Here is a 26,548-nt window from a genome sequence, read left to right on the forward strand (position 1 = left end):
TCTAACCATTAGGTTTTAATTCTCAAAGCTTGTGGCAACTGTTTAAGGAAGAAACGCATGAGGGTGTGATGGTTAAGTGTCCACAAATTTTGGCGCTGTAGTGTAAGGTAGGTTTTTTTTGTGCCTATTTCCAACAGTAAGTAGAACCTAATTGCAATGAGGAATTAAAGTTGATGATGAGGATGATGATGGCTAACTTTAAATTAAATACTCATTTTCATTTTAAATGCAAAAGGCAGAAACAAAATGCTCAAGTAAACAAAATATTTTTGGAGGAGGGGGCGGTTCACCGGTTACTGATGACATCATCTGCCGGCCTCTGTAGCCCCGCCCATCACAAATTTCACCAACCTTCAGACACAGTGTCACGTCACCGCATCTAGCAGTGGTGTTCCGGATAAGCGAAGCTTCGGGAAACCTCACAATATGGACGACGACGTTTTAACTACCTTAAAAATATTAATCATCGGAGAGAGCGGTGTTGGGAAATCCAGGTAACATAGCTTGAACCTCAGGAGGTGTTTTTAATAATAATAGAGCCGGATCATGGTGACATCCTGCATCCAGAAATTGCGAAACAAGCTAAGCTTAGCAGCTATTAGCTTCCTTATCATATTAGCGCTATGCTAGTGAACTTAGCTTTCTTGTTGTGCTATTTCAGTCAACAGTAAATCGTTTTATTGTTTTTAATATAATAGCATTTGTCTTATTAACACCTACATGTCTTAATTTTGACACGCCAGAATTTTAAATGCATTTTTTTATGACGTGAAATTCATATTCATACGTTATAAGCTAAGCTAACGCTCGTTCTTTTTTGCGTTCAGTTGTCGCATAAGTCCCACCCTCTACGCTACGATTGGTTGGTCTGTTCCCTTTTTCTACCCTGTGATTGGCTGACAGATGAAGCAGCCCAATCATAGCGTAGGAAGCAAGTTAGAAAGCAGAAAACTGATAAATAAGCAAGGTAGGGTAGTCTAGTGTTATCTCGTAGCTGCTTTAATTTTGTCGCTAAATTTCAGGCATAGTTGAAATATTATATATGTATTTTCTTACTTAATATATTATATTATCTAAATGATGGCTACATGGACTAGAACCCCTTTCCGGCATCTAAATAAATACCCCGAGCTAGCTAACAAGTTTAGCTTAGCATAGCACAGCAGCTATTAGCTTCCTTAGCATGTTAGCGCTATGCTAGTGAACTTAGCTTTCTTGTTGTGCTATTTCAGTCAACAGTAAATCGTTTTATTGTTTTTAATATAATAGTATTTGTCTTATTAACACCTACATGTCTTAATTTTGACACGCCAGAATTTTAAATGCATTTTTTTATGACGTGAAATTCATATTCATACGTTATAAGCTAAGCTAACGCTCGTTTTTTTTTTTTTGCGTTCTGTTGTCGCATAAGTTCCGCCTTCTACGCTACGATTGGTTGGTTTGTTCCCTTTTTCTACCCTGTGATTGGTCTGCTTCATCTGTCAGCCAATCATAGTGTAGGAAGCAAGTTAGAAAGCAGAAAACTGATAAATAAGCAAGGTAGGGTAGTCTAGCGTTGGCTCGTAGCTGCTTTAATTTTGTCACTAAATTTCAGGCATAGTTGAAATATTATATATGTATTTTTTTTTTTTTACTTAATATATTATCTAAATGATGGCTACATGGACTAGAACCCCTTTCCGGCATCTAAATAAATACCCCGAGCTAGCTAACGGGCTTAGCTTGTTAATAGACTCGAATCTGCGTGATGACGGTGTTCAGTTGAACTAAAGAAAACAACTACTGTTTTTTCATCATTAAACCCGAATTGTACCTCTGAGCTATGAGTGTGATATCTTATCCAGGTGGTAATGCTTGTTATTTGATATTCAAATAAATTTTGGTGGTACATTGGTTAGGTCAAGGAGTCCAAACACCTTGTTCTGTAATTTGAATACATCCGGTATACTTGGCGTTATACAAACATGTTTTTGTGTAGTTGCGTCGTTTCTTAATCTACCAGGATGATTCATTGCGTGATGTTCTAAAAAGGACGCAGTCGAGTCATGAAAAATCACTATATGACCCTATCAGAACGAGCTGACTCTTTGAACCGGTTCTTCGAAGAGCCGACTCGTTCCGAATGACACATTATTGAGTCATCTGCATAGAATAACACACTCATGAGTCATGACTCTGAAATAAATCCCTGGCACATACGACCTAACCAAATTTTGCTGGTACATAAACAAAACACAATACATCATAAAGTTGCAGACTGATTTTAGTGATGTGTCGTTCAGAACGAGCCGACTCTTTGAAGAATCGGTTCAAATCTCTGGCGACTCTTTGGTGTTTCATGGTGATACTCTTGTTCTGTGATGAATGTCATTAAAATGTTAAGATCCAAAAACTTTTTAAACATCTAAGTGTTTTATGGGAGCCGATTAGTTTTGAGAACGAGTGGAAATGAATCTTCTTAACAGAGAACACACAGGAGGACAATAAGATCAGCGTAGGATTGATTGTATTAAAATGATTGAAAAATATTTTCTCTAGATTTCATATAGTTTTGTTAGATTTTAGGTCCATAATGAACAACCAAGGGGTGACGGAGAGGAAAAATGACCCTGAAATGACACGAGGAGGACACGAACCAGGCTCAGAAATGAATGTGCTTTTCTGGGTGACACTGCATTTAAAAAAATAAATACAATTTTCATGGATGCAAACGGCGCGCCTTTTGGCGGATGCCGCCTTTTTCACGGCTGTCTAGAGGACTTGTGTGAATCGTGCAGATCCGATGAGGTTTTTTTTTTGGGGGGGGGGGGGGGGTGTTGGAGTGTCTGATTATAATTTCATCAAAGTAAATTCTGTATTAAAATTACTAAATAAGCAAATGCCGTTACAGTCCATGAAACATAGGAAGTATGAGAAGAAAACAGTAAATTAGAAAGCTGCGCACGTAAAGCCAGTTGGCTGCGCGCCATTATCTGCTGCTGGCTGCACTTCACTGCACGCGTAAGGATTTCCATCAGTCCAACGTAAGTTACGTAATTGGCTTTACGTGCGCAGCTTTCTGATTTACTGTTTTCTTCTCATACTTCCTATGTTTCATGGACTGTAATGGCATTTGCTTATTTAGTAATTTTAATACAGAATTTACTTTGATGAAATTATAATCAGACACTCCAATGCCCCCGCCCAAAAAAAAAAAAAAACTCCTCGAATCTGCACAATTCACACAAGTCCCCCAGACAGCCGTGAAAAAGGCGGCATCCGCCAAAAGGCGCGCCGTTTGCATCCATGAATTTTGTTAATTAGAAGGTAGAGAGAGATTTCACGGAACAATTTCATCCATAGTTAGGGTAAGACTACTATTCACCAGTCATATTGTCCAGCGAGTCGTTTGGATGCTGAAAGAGTCGACTCTTTTAGTCAAATTATCTGATTCACTGCAATGGACTGCCATCTCAAACCAGGGTGTGTTCCGGGCTCATGCCTAATGTTCCTGGGATTGGCTCTGGATCCACACTTGAAGCTGAAGAATGTTCGTGATGAAGGTTTTCTGATTTGAAAAAGGATGTGGGGAAAAAAATATAAACTCGGCGCTTGTTCAAGACGGATGTTTTGCAGTTCGTGATTATATTTGTGAAGTCTTGTTTTCAGCACGTCTTACTATTCATAAACTAATCCTTTTACCACTATTTCTCATTGTAGAAACATGAATAATTTAAAAAAATAATAATTTCTCTTGCAGTTTGCTCCTGAGGTTTACAGATGATACATTCGACCCAGAATTAGCCGCAACAATCGGTGAGTCAGAGGATTATTTAATCCCGAATCAGCTTACATATTTCTGCTTCTATTGCTCTGTGTGTATATCAGACATATTGCATTAGTGTGGACTTTAATGAGGCTTAAATAAGATTCAGAATGATTATGTTGGCCTTGAAAAAAATGACGCCAGTTTAAGATGTTTAGTTCATCTGAAGCATAAGCGGAGGCAGGAATATTCCTATGATTAGGTGCTCTCGGGTTCTGGATATTAACATAACCGCAGACCAAAATTAGACCAACTGAGGCTTAAGTTTTGGCCTGGATCACTGCTGATGTAGGACTTCAGAAGTCCTGATAGTTGTTCCTTAACTTTCCACAGAGTTAAAACCGCTGTACCAGAGTGTGGAGGGAAATTATTCTGCATGGCACTTTTCCACCTTTTTAGAACTGATGCTGGAATAAAGTTAGTGTTGTTTTTTTAGCTTGGTTTTAATAAGAAACATGGAAATGTTTTAAACCCATTAAATTTAAGTGGAAAGGTGGTTAGATGTGGAATAATAAAAAAAAAACCAGATAATTATCATGGCTATAACCACTTTGGATCATAGGTAAGGTGTTGTTAAAAATAAATGTAATGAAACTGCTGAACAGTTTTCGAGCTGTGGACTTTAACACTGGGGTCTGTGTGTTCCAGGTGTGGACTTTAAAGTGAAAACTATAGCAGTAGACGGCAACAAAGCCAAGCTTGCTATATGGGTAAGTACTTACACGTTGCATAGCTTTTTAAATCACTTCTAATATTTTATCTAGCTTTATTGTGTATGATTAAAGTATTGTGCCTAAATGTCATGTACATCCACTCACCAGACACTTTAATAGGAACTTGTTCTTGACTCTAACGCTACGTTCACACTGCAAGGCTTAATGCTCAATTCCGATTTTTTTGTGAAATCCGATTTTTTTTGTGAGGTCGTTCACATTAACAAATATATGCGACTTGTATGTGATCCTCAGTATGAACGAAAAGCGACCTAAAAGTGTTCCGCATGCGCATTGCAGGATACAACGACGTCACACGCAGTGAGCATGGCCAGTGTTTACGGAAGTAAAACCGCCCGGTTGCGGTATGACCCATCCAATCTAGCTTGAATAGCTGCATCCCCCCAAATGGAAATCAGCTCCCTAACCTCTGCGTCCTTCCATTGAGAAGATTCAGAACCTTCACAGCCCGAAGCGTCCCTCGCATTGATGTCATGCGCCATGTTGTTGTAACTTTTTTTGAGAGACCCGCCGCCTACTTCAGCGCAGAATAGTGACGTTTGTGGCTTGTTGATGACGTGTAAGTCGGATGAATGCGACCTGGCGGTTCAGACTGAAGTCGCATATGAAAAGAGTGGATCGGAATTAGGACCACATATCCAAACGGCCTGGGTCGGATTTGAAAAAAATCGGATCTGTGTCGTTCATATTGTCAATAAAAGATCGGATACAGGTCACATATGGGCGAAAAGATCGGATTTGAGTCACTTCAGCCTGCAGTGTGAACGTAGCCTAAGATCCCTGTTCTTGGCTGTAGGAGTGGAACCCAACGTGGTATTCCGTTTTCTGTTGCATGCTGAGATGCTTTTCTGTTCACCACGGTTGTACAGAGTGATTGAGTTACTATATTCTTCCTGGCAAAAAAAAAAAAGCTCGACCCACCTCAGATCTGTCCATTTTCCTCAGACATCTCTTATCAACAAGGCCCACAGAACTGTCACTCACTCACTCGACGACCATTCTGTGTAAACTCTACAGACTGTGTGTGTGTGTGTGAGAGAACCCTAGCCTGGGAAATCCCATGCTGCTTTTCACAATCGTTCCGATCTGAAAAGACGGCATGGAAACTACGGTCTAAAGGCTCGCCTGAGTTAGGGAGCCAATCAGAGAGTGGGGAGGGGTGGAAAGACGGTGACGCGTACTACTCGACAAACGGAAGCTTGTAGTTTATTTGGGACTGTTTACGGATCACATTTAACATGGCGGCGAGCGATACGAACCAAACTAACCAAACCAGCTTCCTTCATCTTTGTCTTGCACAAACGGCAGTAATCGTTCGGTGCCATTGTTTTCCTATTTTTGTTTTGCCTTCTCTTTCTCTTTCCTTCTCTTCTCCGCCTTTTCGTCGCTCTAACTATGTCACCGGGTACAACTGCCATGATTGGCCATGGGCTACATATACACCAAATGATAGACATTCGCAATTCAATAGTCGGATTCCAGACCATATTTCACCTGTGATATGGTCTGGTGTTAACCAGACTAGGTGTACAGGTGGTGTTCTTGTATATCGAACTCTTATTTAATAGAGAACGCAACTGGTGATCAAGCAGTAGTTCATTTTGTCCACAAGGTGTCACTGTTGCCTTTTCAATGCTGTTGATTTGCCTCAGGGAGGTTCACTCGCGCTCGTGTCCCAGGGTGTCGGAGTTCAACCTGCGTTCAGTTTAACACACGTGTCATGAGATGAATTCAGTCATGCGCTGACGTGTTTAGTATCGAACACATTCTGATTAAATGCATGTTTGTTTGTTTGTTTGTTTATCCAGGACACAGCTGGACAGGAAAGGTTCAGAACTCTGACGCCCAGCTACTACAGAGGAGCACAAGGGGTAATATTAGGTAAGTGAATGTCCAACTTGAGACCAAATCAACACACACACACACCTCGTTCATGTCCTAGCGGTGTTTAATTCCTGAACCTTTGTGGAAGCAGCGACGTGGCCAGCTGTAATAATTGATGAGTCAGAGTCTGAACCTTTCACACCTTTCACTCTCCAGCTTCTGTTTTCAGACTCCTGATCTCAAGAGCAAGAGTAACCAAGCATGGGCGGGGCTTGGGATTGATTGTTTGGGGCCCCTTTTTTCAGCTTTAAAGAAACTTCAGCAATTTTTTTTTTAAGATTTGTTTTGGGCTTTTTTCACCTTTATTGGATAGGACAGTGTAGAGACAGGAAATGAGCGGGAGAGAGAGACAGGGAGGGATCGGGAAATGACCCCGGGTCGGAATCGAACCCGGGTCCCCGGATTTATGGTATGGCGCCTTATCCACCTGAGCCACAGCACCCCCAACCTCAGCAATGTTTACCTGCACGCGAGCGCAGTTCAGATCTAAGGCTGAGAAAATAACTTTTAAAAAGGAATCTGTTCAGTTTTATACTTGTATAGAAAACCTTTATTTTTACAGTTATGAATGTTCAGGAACCTGGAATAAAGTTAATTTAGATACAGTACACTTCATGGTACCTCAATATATTTAACTAGCCTGGGCCTGCCCATCCTAAGCGTGACGCAACACGAGGGCCTGTTGCGAGCTTAGTCTGGCCAGGCAAGCTATCTACAGCTCTTCCAAGCTCCCGAAAAATCGGGAACCAATCAACTTTGAGCATCTCCAACGGCCCTGGGTAGAGGCGTGTTCAAGGCACTGACGTAGTAGAACTGCGACCGGAAGCCATAGATTGTTTACAGAATCTATGCCGGAAGCGCTTCATTCACGCTTCCGCATCTATTACGCATAGATGCTGGATTGAAAGCATTCAACGGGAAGTTCTCATTGAAAATGGAGCAAAGAGCAGCCCTGGAGGTATTTATTGAAAGGAAGGACGTTTTCGCCTTGCTCCCGACCGGCTTCGGTAAGAGTTTAATCTACCAGTTAGCCCGTCGCGTCGCATACATCAGAGGAAAGAGTGATGTGATTGGTTTAAGCTTCGTCACAGCCTTTTCTGGCTTCGACCAGTAGCAAACTGAGGCATTTCAGGGAGGCGGGTCAACCACGGGCTCTGGGAAACGGTTGGGCTTAATATCTTGGCCAAACCAATAGCTCATAGAGCTTTGTCGCGTTAGCCAGACTAATATTTAACAGCTATTCCATGAAATCGAGTCGTATATGAGCTGATAGCGGCTATAAGTCATGTACGACGAGACTGAGTGAGTGAAATAACTGTTTTATTCTACCTACGTTCACTGAATGTTGAGAAACGGAGCATTTTTTTTTTTGCAAATTCAGCCAAACTTTATATAAAACATCTGATAAAATAATTTCCGATTATTCGGACTTCTTAACCTATCGTTGACTGCACAAATTGACTTTTTTTTTTTTTTTGTAGAAAGTGCTGTCTTGCCGAGGTATAGAATAGTAAAAGTCAGTCCTTCCTGCACCATTCATGGCGCGTTTGGCAGCACCGATCTCCGTTTCGTAGCCCTCGGCCTCTCGCCTAGATTAGATTGGATTAGATAGAACTTTATTGATCCCTTTGGGAGGGTTCCCTCAGGGAAATTAAAATTCCAGCAGCATCATTACAGGATAAACAGAGAAGAGAAAACTTCTAGATAAATTAAATTAGATACTGGCGCAGAAAAGGCGGACTGTTCTATCAGTTCGACCACAGACTGATAGAACATCCACAGGAGTTTCCTGCAGATGTTAAAGGACCGCAGCCTCCTAAGGAAGTACAGCCTGCTCTGTCCCTTCCTGTACAAGTGATTGGTGTTGCAAGTCCAGTCCAGCTTGCTGTCCAGCCACAGCCCGGGGTACTTGTAGGAATCCACAGCCTCCACCTCGACTCCCTCGATCAGAACTGGTCGTCACCTTGGTCTGGACCTCCCAAAGTCAATGACCAGCTCCTTGGTCTTCAAGGTGTTGAGCTGTAGATGGTGCCTGTTGCACCAAAGGGCAAAGTCTCTCACCAGGCTCTTATACTCCTCCTCTCTGTCGTCACTGATACACCCTAGCTAGGGTCACGGTGGGGGGCGGGTCCTCTTGTAACCGCGAGAGTTTGACTCCCCAGTCGCGTCTGTGTTGCAGCGTGCCTTGCCAGATGGCAGTAGGCACCATTTTTATGATGGTCTTTCAGGGGCTTCAAAGTTTGGGAGAATAGCAGGGTACAAACAATTTACAGCAGGGTGCAAAATGATAAAATGTCTGCCAGCGGCAGACATAATGCACACAAAGCGTGCAGGATAGATAGATAGATAGATAGATAGATAGATAGATAGATAGATAGATAGATAGATAGATAGATAGATAGATAGATATATGCAAGTACGAATTTTTCATGGGGCGGGATGGTTTGGAACAGGCCATCTAAAATCGGGATAACATTTACCCGGGACGGGTATTTGAGGCGGGTCGTCTAGCTTAAGCTTGATTAGCGTTGTTACGTACGCCAGTGTTTCCCACAGAAATTTTGGAGACTATGGGGGCAAGCCATGGGGGAGGCGCGGGGGTTGTTTAAAATTGAGTGATATGTTAAATATTAAGTTATTACTGAAAAACTATTGATTTAAAAAACAAAGACACTGAGAAATGGTCCGATAAACAACTTTACCAATATAAAAGATTACCAGGACTACAAAAATGCAGAAAAATAGGCTTTACTTATCCAAATGCACCTGCTGGTTCAAAAGTTAAAGTGCAGAGAACCTCACAGCACAACATGAAGTTCCCTTAAAATATAATATAAATGCCTCAGCTTTCATGTAAGAAAAAAAAACTATTAATACTAGTACTGTGTGCAGGCAGTCTCTCCTGAAGACTAAATTAAACAATTATAAACTAATAAAATAAATGGCTCAGGCTTCATAGAAGAAAAAAACAATTTGAACAGAATCTCACAGTATGATGCTGAAGCTGCCTAAACAATGGAAAATAAAATACCATTTTGGCAAAAACGTTGGCATCCATTAATTTCTTGTATTAAGTAAAACAAATATGTTGCCAGATACTGCTGACGTTTTACAGCCCAAAATATGTTCAAAACCTGCCAAAATGCACTTAAAACCACCCAAATTGGGCGGGAAACCGCCCAAGCTGGCAACACAGGCCTGTGTTGCCAGATTGTGTTTATATCCTCGACATGAGTGCAGCCATTACTGCCGCCTGTGTTGCCAGATTGTGTTTACATCCTCGACATGAGTGCAGCCATTACTGCCCGTGTTGCCAGATTGTGTTTACATCCTCGACATGAGTGCAGCCATTACTGTCCCTGTGTTGCCAGATTGTGTTTACATCCTCGACATGAGTGCAGCCATTACTGCCAGTGTAATGGCTGCACTCATGTCGAGGATGTAAACACAATCTGGCAACACAGGCGGCAGTAATGGCTGCACTCATGTCGAGGATGTAAACACAGTTGACGCGGCAACGGACATACATGACATAGTGGATGTAATTTACGTTCACAACTTTTTTTGCTGTCAGAAATATTTAATATTAAATTTTGTGACTCGACTGACAATAGCCGGCGGCAACAGGCCACAGACGGCGATTTGCCGCCGTTGACCGGCTACTTTTGAGACCGCTGGTCTTTGGTATGACCCGACCGAGAGGCAGACACGCTAACCACTAGACCGACTCGCCGGTATAGAATAGCTTTCGGTGTTTATTAATGCCGCTTTTCCACTACAAACGCGGCTGTGCTGTGCCGTGCTGAGTTGAGCTGAGCGGGGCTGTTGGAGTTGCATTTCGACTACAACCGCGCTGAACCGTGCTGGCTGGAAGTGGGTGGACACATTGGGTTGAGTTAGCGAAAGTGGGTGGACGTCACGTGATGTCGTTAAGCAGCGCAAACAGTGACATCAGTGATCTTTTAAGCGGTAGTCTCACGACCCAAATAGTAAACAATAAACATGGAGGACATGGAGTCGTTAGTGTTGCTGGTCTTGGTGCTGTGGCTTGTTGTCACCGACAACGCGGACAGATACTGGCAAGAGCGTATAGATGAGGCGAGGCGCATAAGGCTTCAGAAATTCTCGTAATTTGTAATTCTTCTCCTTCCGGGTTTGCGGTGTTTACAGATCCCAGCGCGCTCGCGGGGCGTGTGTGGGCATGTGAGGACACTCCTCCTCACCAATCAGTGCACAGGGGAGTGTCTGCTCACGCCCCCAGCCTCACTCGGCTCGGTATGGCTCGCTTCAGCCCCACTCCAAAACCGTGCGAGTTTTGGGGGCTAAGCAGGGCTGAAGCGAGCCGAGTCGTGCTGGTTTTTGGTAGTCGAAATGCGAGCCGTGTCGGGCTGAAGTGAGCTGAAAAAGGGTAGTGGAAAAGGGCCATTAGTTCTTCCTTGGACATTTCAGTGATGCAATTTTCAAACTACTTTGAACTTTTGAACCAGTCTAAAAAAATTCAACAAATTTTAATGCTTAAAGATGAAGAATGTAAACAAACCAGCAGGAGCAATTTGTGAAAAATGTTATAATAATAATAATAATAATAATAATAATAATTCTTGGGGGAGAAATGATACACCCTTACCATTAAATACTTTTCATTCCATATTTTTTTTTTGGGTGGTTTTGTTTTCGAGTAGTTTTTATTTCATCCTCGGTTCAGCAACACGCTCTGCCATTTTGTTTTTCTCTACTCACGGTAGGTATATGAGCTGATATCCTAGTAGTAGAGGAGCTAACCAGAGCACGCGATTGCTCATATCCAGTGAATGTGGATAGAATAACACACAGTTTATTTATTTTTTCTGCGTCAGTATTTTAATCTGAGGTTAATTTATTAAACGGCTCTCCTGATGATTTGGTGGGGGGAGAAACATCTCCTGGTCTCCTTCCGATCTTCACCTGTTCTGTTTCGATGATCCTGTAACCAGTGCACCTTCGTCTGGCTGGAGTGGAGCCCGGTTTTATGTTCTCGTACCCGATCCTCTTCAAGGTTGTGCATTTTGAGATGCTTTTTCCACTCACCACGGTTGTAAAGAGTGGTTATTTGTGTTGAGCTCAAACCAGGATCGTATGCATTGCTGCGCTGCTACGTGATTGTAGGGCTGGGTTCAAAAGATCGATCCACGATCCGATATCAATTCACGTTCAAAAGATACGAGATCGATTCAAAAATGTGTGGCTCAATCTCTTCCAGTGGGCTATTGAGGTTTTTCACCCACGTGACCAAGTCATGTGATGCATCGTTAGGCTGCCATTTTGGACGTCACGGCTCGAATCAGTTTGAATGCGAGGAAGGCGACAAACGAAAAACATAAAAGAAAAAGGAGCGAGATGCAGAAAACACCTTCACTATCCAGCGACGTAGGGCATTTACAGGGCGAGCAGAGGGAGAGGTATTTGCAAAAATTGAGGTTAGCAGGCTTAGAGAACGACGTTTACCTGCTTCCACCAGGATTGTTCACTGACGTACGGAAGTACACGAAGCCCTCGTCTTTACCTGACTTCGGCCCACATGATCTGTATACCTATGTCGTTAAAAACCCATCGCCATACACAGGTATTGATCTGAAAGCGTATAAGAGTTTGGATGCCTACAAATATTTTGTGTCAGGCTGGGTAACATGCCTACATCAGCGGGTCGTCCCTGGAGCCGGTGGTCGCCATCTGATTACAGCTAAGGTTTGTTCACATTTTCATTTACTTTCGGTCCTCAGGATAAACAAAATGTTATTAAATGTCATTGAAATAACTTCTTAGTCTGTTGAGACATGGCCCGTTATAAATTTGCTGTTACCAGGCAATGACCAAGAACTGTATTATTAGAGTCGGTGTCTGTGTTGTAGCAGTGCACTAGCAGCTAGCTGTTAGCACTAGCTAATGTCAACAGCATAGTAGCTAGTATGTTACTGTAGCAATGTTTACATTCAGTCATTTGGATGACTGTTAAAACCTTTCGGTCTCAAGTTTTTCCTTTACTGTATTTACTAGTTTACTGTAATTATGATCCGGCAGCTATTTACACCGGATCCAGTGTAAATAGCTGCCGGAGCACACTCCGGCTTGCTCCCCCTCAAATTAAGCAGCGCGCTCCGGCTTGCTCCCTCTCAAATTAAGCAGCGCGCTCCGGCTTGCTCCCCCTCAAATTAAGCAGCGCGCTCCGGCTTGCTCCCCCTCAAATTAAGCAGTGCGCGCTCCGGCTTGCTCCCCCTCAAATTAAGCAGCGCGCTCCGGCTTGCTCCCCCTCAAATTAAGCAGCGCGCTCCGGCTTGCTCCCCCTCAAATTAAGCAGCGCGCTCCGGCTTGCTCCCCCTCAAATTAAGCAGCGCGCTCCGGCTTGCTCCCCCTCAAATTAAGCAGCGCGCGCTCCGGCTTGCTCCCCCTCAAATTAAGCAGCGCGCGCTCCGGCTTGCTCCCCCTCAAATTAAGCAGTGCGCGCTCCGGCTTGCTCCCCCTCAAATTAAGCAGTGCGCGCTCCGGCTTGCTCCCCCTCAAATTAAGCAGTGCGCGCTCCGGCTTGCTCCCCCTCAAATTAAGCAGCGCGCTCCGGCTTGCTCCCCCTCAAATTAAGCAGCGCGCTCCGGCTTGCTCCCCCTCAAATTAAGCAGCGCGCGCTCCGGCTTGCTCCCCCTCAAATTAAGCAGCGCGCTCCGGCTTGCTCCCCCTCAAATTAAGCAGCGCGCGCTCCGGCTTGCTCCCCCTCAAATTAAGCAGCGCGCGCTCCGGCTTGCTCCCCCTCAAATTAAGCAGTGCGCGCTCCGGCTTGCTCCCCCTCAAATTAAGCAGCGCGCTCCGGCTTGCTCCCCCTCAAATTAAGCAGCGCGCTCCGGCTTGCTCCCCCTCAAATTAAGCAGCGCGCTCCGGCTTGCGCTCCGGCTTGCTCCTGGAGTGCTCCGGCCGAGGTTCCGGAGCGCGCTCCGGCAGCTATTTACACTGGATCCGGTGTAAATAGCTGCCGGATCATAATTACAGTAAACTAGTAAATACAGTAAAGGAAAAACTTGAGACCGAAAGGTTTTAACAGTCATCCAAATGACTGAATGTAAACATTGCTGCAGTAACATACTAGCTACTATGTTGTTGACATTAGCTAGCTTGACCTTCAAAATGGCGGACACCGGGGCGTCACGTGACCCTGTGACGTCAGGTGAAAAACCTCAATTGGCACTATTTTCTCGACCGCGCAAGGACCGCTATAAAAAGCGGGTGCCGGCAAACGAAACCGAAACTTAAGAACGTGAGATGGCTGAAGCTGCACAGCTAAAATCACCGCCTGGCCTGAAAGCTGATGTATGGCTTTGGATTCAAACGTTACGAGGACAGAGACGAAGTCGACAGAACAAAAGCAGTGTGCAAACTGTGCCACATAGAGGTAAAATATAGTGGCAATACAACCAATCTCCGCAACCACTTATCCAGGCACCACGCCGACACAGTTTCAGCTAAACCTGCGGCGAATCAAACTGCACTGGAGAAGCCATTTGGTGTTAAATTACATGCACAAACACACATGGGGCTGTTCCTGTCAATAGGGACAGTTTTTACTTTAAAATAACAATCCAGCAATATCTAAGTAAATCGATATCGGATCGTGACCTTATGAATCGGAATCGGATCGATCCGGGAAATATGGATCGATTCTCAGCCCGACCAGATGTTCCTATTAAAGTGGCCGGTCGGCGTATATAGGTTTGATACGATTTTTAAGTGTTCTCATTTTCCAATTCTAGACACTAAATAGGGTGCACGTTTTTCTAGAAATGTGTTGAAGTTTAAATCGGTCAAGTTCCGTGAGTCTGGAACATCTTGCTGATGAGATCATGGACAAAGAATGTATTTTGATTTGAAGTTTCTTTCTTTTATTTCAAAACGTCATGTCAGCTACAATAAAACAAACCAGAGAACAATGGTCTCTCGTGTCGGGTGTCGAGCTGTCATCACTCGTTCCGTTGCAGAAAGGGCTGCGAATCGTCACAGAGTCAGTGGAGCGGTCCAGATCTAATATCAGCTGGACCAGGTTGAGCGCTCAGTCAGACAGCGCTGTTTACGTGATCAGATCCCGGTCTGAATAACAGGTTTATCAGACCGGTGATGTGCATGCTAACGTGTCATTATTGATTACTCAGGTATTACGCTGCTTTTCGTGTTTATTAAACACGATGTCCTGGTTTATTGTTCCTCAGCACGCTAATGCTTTGTCTTTCAACAAAGTGTGTGTATCTTTCTCAGAAGAGAGACACAATGCATGTGATGCTGGCCAACGCACGCCTGTTTCGAATCAGCCGGACTGACATATTGAGAGCTTGGAACTTGTTTAGCAAGGTGCTAGCGCACACGGCAGGAGCTCTCGTGTACGTCGCTGGTCAGTGGAAGACCTGGAGGTTCTATCCTGTATCCCGTCTCATTTGTGACGTGCTTTGAATCAAAATGTCTGCCTGGCGAGCGGCGAATTAAATGACTCGAATTGTTCACTCCTGTGTGTGTTTCAGTGTACGACGTGACGAAGCGGGACTCGTTCACAAAGCTGGAGAACTGGCTCAACGAGCTGGAGACGTACTGCACACGCAACGACCTCGTCAAAATGCTCGTCGGGAACAAAATCGATAAGGTTTGTGACTTGAGAACACACTTGGGGTTGTGCTGTTACAGGAAAACAATCAACTTTGGTGCGAGGTTACTGTTACCACACTAAAGTGTTTTGGTTTATTCCTTGTGCACCAATGATTACATGTGTTTAATTTTTTTTAAATCCATTTTATAGTTATTTTTAAAGTTATGGAACATCTGCGTAACCGGTTCCTCTTATCCCTTACGTTATAGCAGCTATTCTTTGTTTGCAATCACGTGACCTTTTGCCTCCTGGTTCACTTCCGGTTTCCAAGTGACGGGCAGCAATCAAAGATGGCGTCCAAGCCAAGAACGCATCTCGTGGAAAACGTTCTGCATCTGACTGTTGACGGATTGGAACCAAAATCGAGATCTCGAGAGAAAATATTTACGCGATGGATTAAACCCCTACAGCTTAAAAAAGACAGACTTTTCAAGCGATTGATCTGGTCGTCCAAACATCGTTTTACACAAAGAATCAAATGAAAGCTTTTGAAAAGTCTCGAAGCCGATAAAGTTTGTTTGCGGCTGGGTTCATGACGTCGGAATAAGACTTCGAAAGGACAATAATCGTCTTATTTTCGCGCAGGTGAGTAACGTAATGTAACGTAAGCCGAAGTGTAGGATGTAATTCGAGTCGGAGCTGCTGGAGGCATTTCCACAGCAAAGCAATAACTTACGTTTTATTTCATAACATTTCAAACGTAGCTCAGATTGATGAACTGACGTCATTGGACAACCTGAAAGAGTTTCAGTCGAGGCCGAAATACAAATTAGTTTCATCATTTTTTTATTATTATTATTTATTTATTTGTTTTAACAACATACAAAAAGGGGCGGCACGGTGGTGTAGTGGTTAGCGCTGTCGCCTCACAGCAAGAAGGTCCGGGTTCGAGCCCCGTGGCCGGCGAGGGCCTTTCTGTGCGGAGTTTGCATGTTCTCCCCGTGTCCGCGTGGGTTTCCTCCGGGTGCTCTGGTTTCACCCACAGTCCAAAGACATGCAGGTTAGGTTAACTGGTGACTCTAAATTGAGCGTAGGTGTGAATGTGAGTGTGAATGGTTGTCTGTGTCTATGTGTCGGCCCTGTGATGACCTGGCGACTTGTCCAGGGTGTACCCCGCCTTTCGCCCGTAGTCAGCTGGGATAGGCTCCAGCTTGCCTGCGACCCTGTAGAACAGGATAAAGCGGCTAGAGATAATGAGATGAGACATACAAAAAGTAAAAAAAAAACCTTTTGAAGTTTTGATATTAGATCCATAAAGTATCACGATGTACGTACCTTTTTAACAAAACGGTTGCTGCAAACACGAGCATGTGGACTCTCGATCCCTTTCAAACACAGTGAAAGGTTTGCGAGCCGTTTTTCACGCCGTCTTTGAGGTTTTTTTTTTTTTTTTTCTATCAGCCTTGTGTACGACTTCTTTTGGTATCCTGTAATACCTTCTGTCTTTTTCCTCGATTTGGTCCGTTTTTGAACCTTCAAATACAGAGCAACAATCTGGCATATTTAGAGGTGAAACACAAGAAACTACTGTGAAGCGATTGTAAATAATTACAACGCCTGCTGGAAATCTGAATACATAACGAGGCAGATCGCTACTGGGAGTGACGTCTGATGCAAAGAAAGAATTAGCCATCATTCCCTTACCAACCTTTTTTTTTTTTTCCTTCCTTCCCCTTCCATGAGGCACAAAATGAACTTCCAGAGAACTGTGAAACACAAAGCACTCTTTCCCGAATCTGGAGACTCTTTCCACAAACGTTGAATAAAGCACAAGCTTGGATTCCTGTTCTTTTCCAACGGGATTGGAATCCGGCATGGATTCTGAGCTCATCCCCCTCTAACTTCGATGTGTTCCGAGATACTTTTCTGCTCGCCACGGTTATAAAAAGTTACTCTTGACTTCCTGTTATCTCGAACCCTCTCATCAATAAAGCGTTTCCGCCCACTAGGTCTGGAAAGTCCTTCCATAAATGTGTTTAGCATCCAGTAACGTATTCAGACGTTATCGTTCTAACACGAATATAAACCTGTGATTTGTCACGCAGCTGGAACTACTGTCCAAGCTCTCGTTATAGAGAATGAGTTGATGCAGTCTGACCAATCAGAATTGAGAATTCAGTAGAGTTGTGGTGTTATAGAAATATTAAAGAAATCTGTCATTTTATTTTAGTATGTTCTCTAGAGCCATCCTGAACTTTATGAAATATGATAATTAAGGTGAGTGTGATGGTTCATTATGCAAACGACACACTCGTTTTTCAATGGAAGGGGTGTGGTCATGGGGACAGGCCTGATTTGCATATTCTGGATTTCATGATCATGATGATCACCAGGAAGTCACCCTGTTAAGCAAAGTGATATTTATTATAGAAACATTTCTGCTCTCTAAAGCGTGATAAGAGGAACTTTAAGACTTTTTCAGTGGTGAAGACAACAATCTTTATTACCCTTATTAGCACCGGTTTTTGGGTTTTTTTTGTTTTGTTTTTTTGAATATGAGGCCCATTCTATAATTGCGGGTCCATTTCAAGTGTTGACTCGGTTAGTCGTCATCATCAACTCTGTTATCGTCAAACCGGGCAGTCCATTAACAGAAGCAACGATAAGAATTGATGTTTTGTGTCTTAACTCCACATGCTAACCTCAAACCAGCTACCACATGGCATTTATAAGAACAGTGTTATGGATTTTAATCGTATTATCGTTTTAAAAAAAAGTGAGAGATTCACTCCCATATCACAATAACAGAGTTGACGAATAATGAATTTACTGTTGGTGTAAAATCCTCAACATTTTGTTCAAATTAACGAGAGAAGAAACACAACGTAATTAATTTTTTTTCGCGGTCCGGTTTCCATCAAATCCCGCGCTCTGATTGGCTGGTGAGCGGGTCCATATCCTACGATACAGACCCCAGTTATGGACCTCTGGCAACTCGCTCATTCACAACAGCAGCAGCAAACACAGTAGCATTTTTTGTCAACATTTTTTTTTAAATGAGATTTATTTATAAGATTATCAAAAAGCTTGTAAATGTTTGCCAGCATTTTTCAGTATAATAGCGTTAATTTTACAGCATGGATAGTGATAACGACAGTGTTCACAGCGAAAGCGAGTTTTACTACCCTGAGGAAGAAGAAATAAAAGAAAACATTTTCAGGAGAAAGCTAAAAACCTCTAACTGTTGCTAACGCCGAGCAAAAACATGGCTGAATCCTGAATGACTCAATTTTGTATAAATAGGGGACTACATAGGTGGCAAAATGTAGTCTTTTTTTTTTTTCCTGCCATGGAAGTGCACTTGTATACCGAGGAGGAAGCCATTTGCATTACAGCCGTGAATGAGGATTCAAAATGGCGTCTCGGCTCGGTTTTCCCTTTTGGGCGCTCTCGTTTTCTGTTAGAATTTGGTAAAGAAAAAAATATATTATTTACCAGCTTAAGGTCGGTCCGTATGGTGAAATACCGTGACCTCGGCCCAGAGGGCCTCGCTCAGTACTTTCAAGACCTCGGTCTCGGTATTTCACCATACGGACCAACCTTAAGCTGGTAAATAACATGTATATGTATCTCACTGCCTTTCTGAAGTTTCCTGTCGGAGGAAGTGACATCACTCAGTGCAGGTGTCACGTGTTATTAAGTGTTTGTGGATTTTATGCAGCTTTACAATGGAGTCGACAAGAACATTGGGACAGATCTATTATCCCCCCCCCCCCCCATCACTGAAATTTCATGTAATGCAGAAAATAGACTTTCACAACGACAAGTGACTTTATAACGGTTAATAGAATCAGCTCCAAGAAACAGATTTGTTAGACTGAATCACTTCCTGTTTGAGTTGAATGGATGAATCAGGACTCGAAGGCGGTCAATAATGTCGGGGGAGGGGTGGGAGTCATTTTGTTAATGTTTTATGGATAAATCGCGTCTAAAATGTACATCAGTGATTATCGGTGACAGTTTGTTATTATTGTTCAAAAACTGATTCGATAAAGATTTCTTTTATGGAAAATAACGAAAGGTTTCTCTCAGAGACGCGAATTCTGGAATGATCCAGATTTTTTTTTTTTTTTTTCATAAGTTTTAATGAAAATAGGCTGCGGGCCCTGGCAACCTGAAATAACCCGAGATGACTTAAATGCCAGTTTGTCAGCTTTAAGGAAAGTATTTGCTCAAGTCAGACGTTTACACAGTCTTTCTCACATCCTGTTGAGGCGTCAAAATATTGAAATAAATGTTTGTGTGTGTGTGTTTTGCTGCAGGATAACCGTGAGGTGGACAGAAACGAGGGCCTGAAGTTTGCTCGTAAACACTCCATGCTGTTCATCGGTAAGCTTGTGTAGATGGAAAAGCGGTCAGATGACATGAGTGCAAGTCCGTCCCACTGTGTGTGGTGGTGTTCAGTTATTTTTCCTGGGTGTTGGTCATCTGAGGCTGTGTATCAAGATGCATGTAAAATATTTTCCATCATGGCTGGCATTTTTGCTTAAGAAGATCAAACTGTACTTGTCTTTGCATGGGTTGTATTGATTTTTAAATAAAACAAAAGCAGGGGTAGACGCTATCAGGAGTCATGGGGGACTAAATATATACAAGCTGGAGTTAAGACTAAAATGTTCAGATAAAAATTGGTACAACCCCGATTCCAAAAAAGTTGGGACAAAGTACAAATTGTAAATAAAAACGGAATGCAATGATGTGGAAGTTTCAAAATTCCATATTTTATTCAGAATAGAACATAGATGACATATCAAATGTTTAAACTGAGAAAATGTATCATTTAAAGAGAAAAATTAGGTGATTTTAAATTTCATGACAACAACACATCTCAAAAAAGTTGGGACAAGGCCATGTTTCCCACTGTGAGACATCCCCTTTTCTCTTTACAACAGTCTGTAAACGTCTGGGGACTGAGGAGACAAGTTGCTCAAGTTTAGGGATAGGAATGTTAACCCATTCTTGTCTAATGCAGGATTCTAGTTGCTCAACTGTCTTAGGTCTTTTTTGTCGTATCTTCCGTTTTATGATGCGCCAAATGTTTTCTCTGGGTGAAAGATCTGGACTGCAGGCTGGCCAGTTCAGTACCCGGACCCTTCTTCTACGCAGCCATGATGCTGTAATTGATGCAGTATGTGGTTTGGCATTGTCATGTTGGAAAATGCAAGGTCTTCCCTGAAAGAGACGTCGTCTGGATGGGAGCATATGTTGCTCTAGAACCTGGATATACCTTTCAGCATTGATGGTGTCTTTCCAGATGTGTAAGCTGCCCATGCCACACGCACTAATGCAACCCCATACCATCAGAGATGCAGGCTTCTGAACTGAGCGCTGATAACAACTCGGGTCGTCCTTCTCCTCTTTAGTCCGAATGACACGGCGTCCCTGATTTCCATAAAGAACTTCAAATTTTGATTCGTCTGACCACAGAACAGTTTTCCACTTTGCCACAGTCCATTTTAAATGAGCCTTGGCCCAGAGAAGACGTCTGCGCTTCTGGATCATGTTTAGATGCGGCTTCTTCTTTGAACTATAGAGTTTTAGCTGGCAACGGTGGATGGCACGGTGAATTGTGTTCACAGATAATGTTCTCTGGAAATATTCCTGAGCCCATTTTGTGATTTCCAATACAGAAGCATGCCTGTATGTGATGCAGTGCCGTCTAAGGGCCCGAAGATCACGGGCACCCAGTATGGTTTTCTGGCCTTGACCCTTACGCACAGAGATTCTTCCAGATTCTCTGAATCTTTTGATGATATTATGCACTGTAGATGATGATATGTTCAAACTCTTTGCAATTTTACACTGTCGAACTCCTTTCTGATATTGCTCCACTATTTGTCAGCGCAGAATTAGGGGGATTGGTGATCCTCTTCCCATCTTTACTTCTGAGAGCCGCTGCCACTCCAAGATGCTCTTTTTATACCCAGTCATGTTAATGACCTATTGCCAATTGACCTAATGAGTTGCAGTTTGGTCCTCCAGCTGTTCCTTTTTTGTACCTTTAACTTTTCCAGCCTCTTATTGCCCCTGTCCCAACTTTTTTTGAGATGTGTTGCTGTCATGAAATTTAAAATGAGCCAATATTTGGCATGAAATTTCAAAATGTCTCACTTTTGACATTTGATATGCTGTCTATGTTCTATTGTGAATACAATATCAGTTTTTGAGATTTGTAAATTATTGCATTCCGTTTTTATTTACAATTTGTACTTTGTCCCAACTTTTTTGGAATCGGGGTTGTAGAATTAAGATGTGACGTGTTTGTGTTGCGTGAACCACTGAACTCTGGCACCCTGATCTCCCACCGCATTTACTGCTTGCATTGCGTCATCGAATTGCCCCATAACCGTTGTCTTCTGCTCTACGCTGATGTCGTCATCATCGTTGCCTCAGAGTCTCGTATCCTTGAACTCTTTCGAAACGTAAAACATCAGAAGAAAACGAATCTTAAACTTTTGTCATGTAGTGATCTGGGGGGGGAAGCCCTTCAACTTTTGTCGTGTAAGTGCTCTTCGACAGCCGGTATCTGATTACAAACTCAGGCTTCTGTGCAATTTCTCCAACAACTCGATCAAGGCAAAACAAGCAAGGGTTTAGACGTCTTCAGGCGGACTGACTCGGTTTGGTAAACTGACATTATCATTACAGATATTCTGTATCTGATATTCTAAGAACTTTTCTTTTTCCCAAAACATGTCTTTATTTGTCGTTTTATGACAGCATTGAAACAAACATCTGATCTCATTATCTCTAGCCGCTTTATCCTGTCCTACAGGGTCGCAGGCAAGCTGGAGCCTATCCCAGCTGACTACGGGCTAAAGGCGGGGTACACCCTGGACAAGTCGCCAGGTCATCACAGGGCCGACACATAGACACAGACAACCATTCACACTCACACTCACACCTACGCTCAATTTAGAGTCACCAGTTAACCTAACCTGCATGTCTTTGGACTGTGGGGGAAACCGGAGCACCCGGAGGAAACCCACGCGGACACGGGGAGAACATGCAAACTCCGCACAGAAAGGCCCTCGCCGGCCCCGGGGCTCGAACCTGGACCTTCTTGCTGTGAGGCGACAGCGCTAACCACTACACCACCGTGCTGCCCTGAAACAAACATAAAACTTGGAATTATGTGGTAGTTTTTTTTTTTTTTTTAACCTCATTTTCAACATGCGTTCAAGCTGGAGAGCAATTTTTAAAAAAATGCCTCCATGTTCATCTTTTGTTCGCAACAAGCTAGCTAGCTAAAGTTAATGGTCTGATTTTTTTTTTTTTCTCCTCAAAATAGTAAACCGTCTAGTTAATGTTGTAGACAAGCGAATGTTGACTGACTGGAAGCAAATTCTAGTACATACGGGATAAATTGTTTGTTTAAAGGTACAAATGTGCTACTTCGTTTGCACTTGATGTCGTGTCGGCCATTTTGTTTTGATGTCATGCTGAACCCGTTCCTGAGGATACCTTGACGACTTTTGAAGAAAAAACTTTTTTTTTTTCCTCTCTCTAGTCAAGTCAGAAAAGACAAGTTACGAGATTTCATCAAAAGCAGAATTATTGCATATATTAAAGTGCCATTCCACCATTGGATGTATTCTTTGGCATAAAATACAATATATTTTATGACAACATGACTAGACAGAGAAATCTTTCAGCTTCAAAATGATATATCAAACATAATTTTTTGACAACGACAAGTATATTAATTTTGCGACCAAAGTCACCTACCCTTTTAGTTTCCGCGTGGTAGTGAAACGTGATGTCATCGGCAGGTTCCCCTTCTTGTGTACCACGTCACGTGTGACGTGGCACAGATTATCAGCAATGGCGGATAGAACGCGATTGTCAGCTTCGGAAAAGAAGTGAAGGAAAATAGCAAGTGATGCCCAAAGGAGACGGTCGATGGTGAATATCGGCACAGCAATCGACAAGTGGAAATCGCGTTCTATCCGCCATTGCTGATAATCTGTGCCACGTCACACGTGACGTGGTACACAAGAAGGGGAACCTGCCGATGACATCACGTTTCACTACCGCGCGGAAATTAAAAGGGTAGGTGACTTTGGTCGCAAAATTAATATACTTGTCGTTGTCAAAAAATTGTTTGATATATCATTTTGAAGCTAAAAGATTTCTCTGTCTAGTCATGTTGTCATAAAATATATTGTATTTTATGCCAAAGAATACATCCAATGGTGGAATGGCACTTTAAATATTATTCTATTCACATTCACTGGATATGAGCAATCGTGCGCTCTGATTGGCTACTCTACTACTAGGCTGTCAGCTCATATACCGCGAGTAGAGAAAAACAAAATGGCGGCACATGTTGCTGAAGTAACCGAGGACAAAATAAAAACTCGACTCGAAAATAAAATACCAAAAAGAAAAGCAGCAAAATCTGGTTTGTGTTTGATGGTAAGAACTTTTTTTTTTCCGAGAATTATAGCATTTTTCACAAATTGTTTCATTTCGCCGGTTTGTTTGCATTCTAAGCAGAAATGATTTTGTCGGATGTTTTGTATCAAGTTTTTATTTATCAAATTTACACACACAAAAAAAAAATTTGCTGTTTCTCAAAATCCAGCTCATGTACGACTCGATTTCATGGAATAACTTAAATATATTGCGGCTCCCTCTAGTGGCCAGTCAGTGATTTACAAGCTAATGTATTCAGGGCAAAAAAAAAATGCAAACGAATTGTCAATTTTAATGTGAACGTTAAACATTTCTATCCTTCGTACATGATCAGTAAAATGACTTGCTGGTAGGTCATGAATATATTAACGTCCCAGTTATCCGCGCGTCATCCTGGCGTAGATCTCACCCCTCGTTCCTGTCGTTTCTCCTCAGAGGCGAGCGCCAAGACCAGAGACGGCGTCCAGTGTGCTTTCGAGGAGCTGGTGGAGAAGATCCTGCAGACGCCAGGCCTGTGGGAGAGCAGCCTCCAGAATCAAGGTGTTCAGCTCGGAGAGCAGCAGGTGCAGAACTACAGCGCCTGCGGCGGATACTGCTCCCTCATCTGACTCTCGCAGTTCCACCGGACTGAGACTGAAAGGAAAACCAAACCAAACAAACTGCGATTTCCTGCTTCTGAACAAGAGGCGAAGGTCGGCGCCGTCCGGGCAGCCGAAGGACGTTCACACAGCCTGTTTGTCCTTCCACTTCGATTTCTGTATGGTGTTTTATCTAATTTATCAATAGAGCTGCGTTGAATTAGCGTTGCTGTCACTACGTCACTTATACTGAAGCAGAAGGACTGATTCGGACGTCTCTGTCTCTGTGGTTTAGTTATTACTGTTTAAAATCAAGGCCAATTAACTAATGTGAAGAAAGGGGGCGGGATTAGTTTCTCTACTCCAGACGTAAACTGTCCTAAATTTTCCATCACCCCGTACTTTACCTCCAAGCATCTTCACTGTAGCTAATATAACATTTAATACAACACATTTCCTTTATTTTTGTAATAATTTCCAGTGTTGGCTGCTTTTCCGCTGATCCTGTCTGCTGTTTTTATAATCCGTCTCCTCGCTTAGCATGATCCTGCGAGCATTTCTTCAGAAATATTCATACTAAAATAGAAGGAATGCCTTTTTTTTTTTTTTTTTTTTAAACTTCTGCGTCTAAGCAGTGATCTTAGATCTGTAGAACGTCACCGTGCAATAGCTCGCTTCTTTTCATTTCATTCGTGGACCACTGATGTGTACGATTCTAGCACGCGAGTACTGCTGGGTTTCTTGCCGTCCCGCTTACGCAAACTGCTCAAACCTCAAAACGTTCCTCTTTTGGAAAAGTGTCCGTGTCCTGAATTACCTGACTTCAGTTGCTTCTCGGTCTCTGACATTCGTTATTTTCGACTTTGTTAAGCTGTGTTAAACATGACCGTGACTGTTGTTCTAACTTCACACTCAGTTGCGAGAACTGGGTTTAATATCCTTCGTTTATGAAAAGGAAACGCGCTCTGAGAGACGAGGGTGCCGTTTGTCACGCCTGGGCTCGTACCTTCACTCCGAATCTTTTGCCTTCGTCAGAAAGCTAACTAAACCTTTAACTTGAACGTAGACCCTTTTAAAGGCACACTAAAGCTGGGTTAAAATCACGCATTAAAGGTTCAAGCTGTAATAAAACCACTTGAGCAATGAGTATCATTAACGGGTCGTTTTGTGTTTTTTTTTAAAGCCGAGAGTGTGTATTAAACCTGATGTTACGTCAAAGCAGGTATTAGTGCGGCTTTCGTCTGAAAATCGACAGATCCGACTGTTCGAATCCGTTTTAAAGCGGCGATATGTAAAAGTGATGTATAAAAGCATGTCCTGAGGCTGGAGACTTCTGCTTTTTCTGATATTAACCGAACATCTTGCAAGCTAAAAAGAGCATGTGCAGTCATCGTTTCCTGTATTTCCACCACTGGTAGTGTGATAACTCGGAGAGATACCGTATATGCTTGGGTGTAATGCATCACATGAAGCTTAAAGCAGGATTAGGTGACCTTTTTTTTTTTTTTAAAAGGTTAATAAACCCACCTGGTATTAATCAGACGGAGTTTGGCACTTTTCTTTATTTAAATTGCCTAGACCGATATTTACCCTGGTGACACTTGAAAATGATTATTTTGGTCTGTATGGTTCTTTAGCGTACCTTAAAATTCACATAATTATAAATTTCTGGATAAAAGCATCATGGAAAATGATTAAATATAAACATCTTGTTTAGATTGATTGAAATTTCCATCAGTTATCCAGTAGCTTTGGTGCACAGCTCTTTTATTGGTATTTATCTCACGAGCAGTTTTATGAAGCCGTTGAAGATCCTCACTGCTCCGATTTGCTCGATTCTCGAGGACAGCGCTGTCTGGATTGCGTTCTGTAATGAGTTGGGATCGGATTGGAAGCGTGTCACTGAGCGCATCAGGACTTTTTTTTTTCTTTTGCAATAAAATTTCACTTAATCTAACTGCCTTATCGTTTTCTCTTGTAGAAATAAATATACAGTACAAATTTGGCTATACATAGTTTATCAGCTGCACTTTCCCGTATACAGGACCTTTTAGACTTTTCCACATTTTGTAGTGTTACTACTAGAGCTGGGCAATCTGATGATATAATAATAATATTGATTATTGTGATATCATGTGTTTTGTTTTTAATATAACTTAATCGTTAAAATGGTTTGTCTTTTCATATTGGAATTTCTTTCTTTAGGCATTAAATAAAGGTATTATCAAATAAATTCAGTTTAACGGTTTATAATTTTTTCAGATTTAAAGTGCTGATGACACGTTTTTGACATCTTTGGCGATGTTTTATAACATAAAAAGTAATTCCCGATGATCCATATATTAATTCACGAAGGCGCCTATTTTACAAGTTATGATAAAAAACGCGGCTATTTGGGCAAATTTGACGGGGCTGCAGCACCCAGGAGACGAAAGAGGAGGAGGAGCTATATGACGTCAGCGAAAGAACCTTC

At 42.5% G+C, this 26,548-nt stretch overlaps 1 protein-coding gene across 1 annotated transcript; it reads left to right on the forward strand.

Moving 5' to 3' along the window:
* Positions 1–352: 352 nt before the first annotated feature.
* On the forward strand, positions 353–26,308 carry rab18b (RAB18B, member RAS oncogene family). The gene is made up of 7 exons (XM_060906420.1): positions 353–494; positions 3,743–3,798; positions 4,457–4,518; positions 6,351–6,423; positions 14,958–15,076; positions 19,342–19,408; positions 23,933–26,308. Exons 1-7 carry the CDS (start codon positions 427–429, stop codon positions 24,103–24,105), a joined length of 618 nt encoding a protein of 205 aa, XP_060762403.1. The 5' UTR covers positions 353–426; the 3' UTR covers positions 24,106–26,308.
* The last annotated feature ends 240 nt before the right edge of the window (positions 26,309–26,548 follow it).

Source organism: Neoarius graeffei, chromosome 23 (genome assembly GCF_027579695.1).
Source record: "Neoarius graeffei isolate fNeoGra1 chromosome 23, fNeoGra1.pri, whole genome shotgun sequence".
NCBI lineage: Eukaryota > Metazoa > Chordata > Actinopteri > Siluriformes > Ariidae > Neoarius > Neoarius graeffei.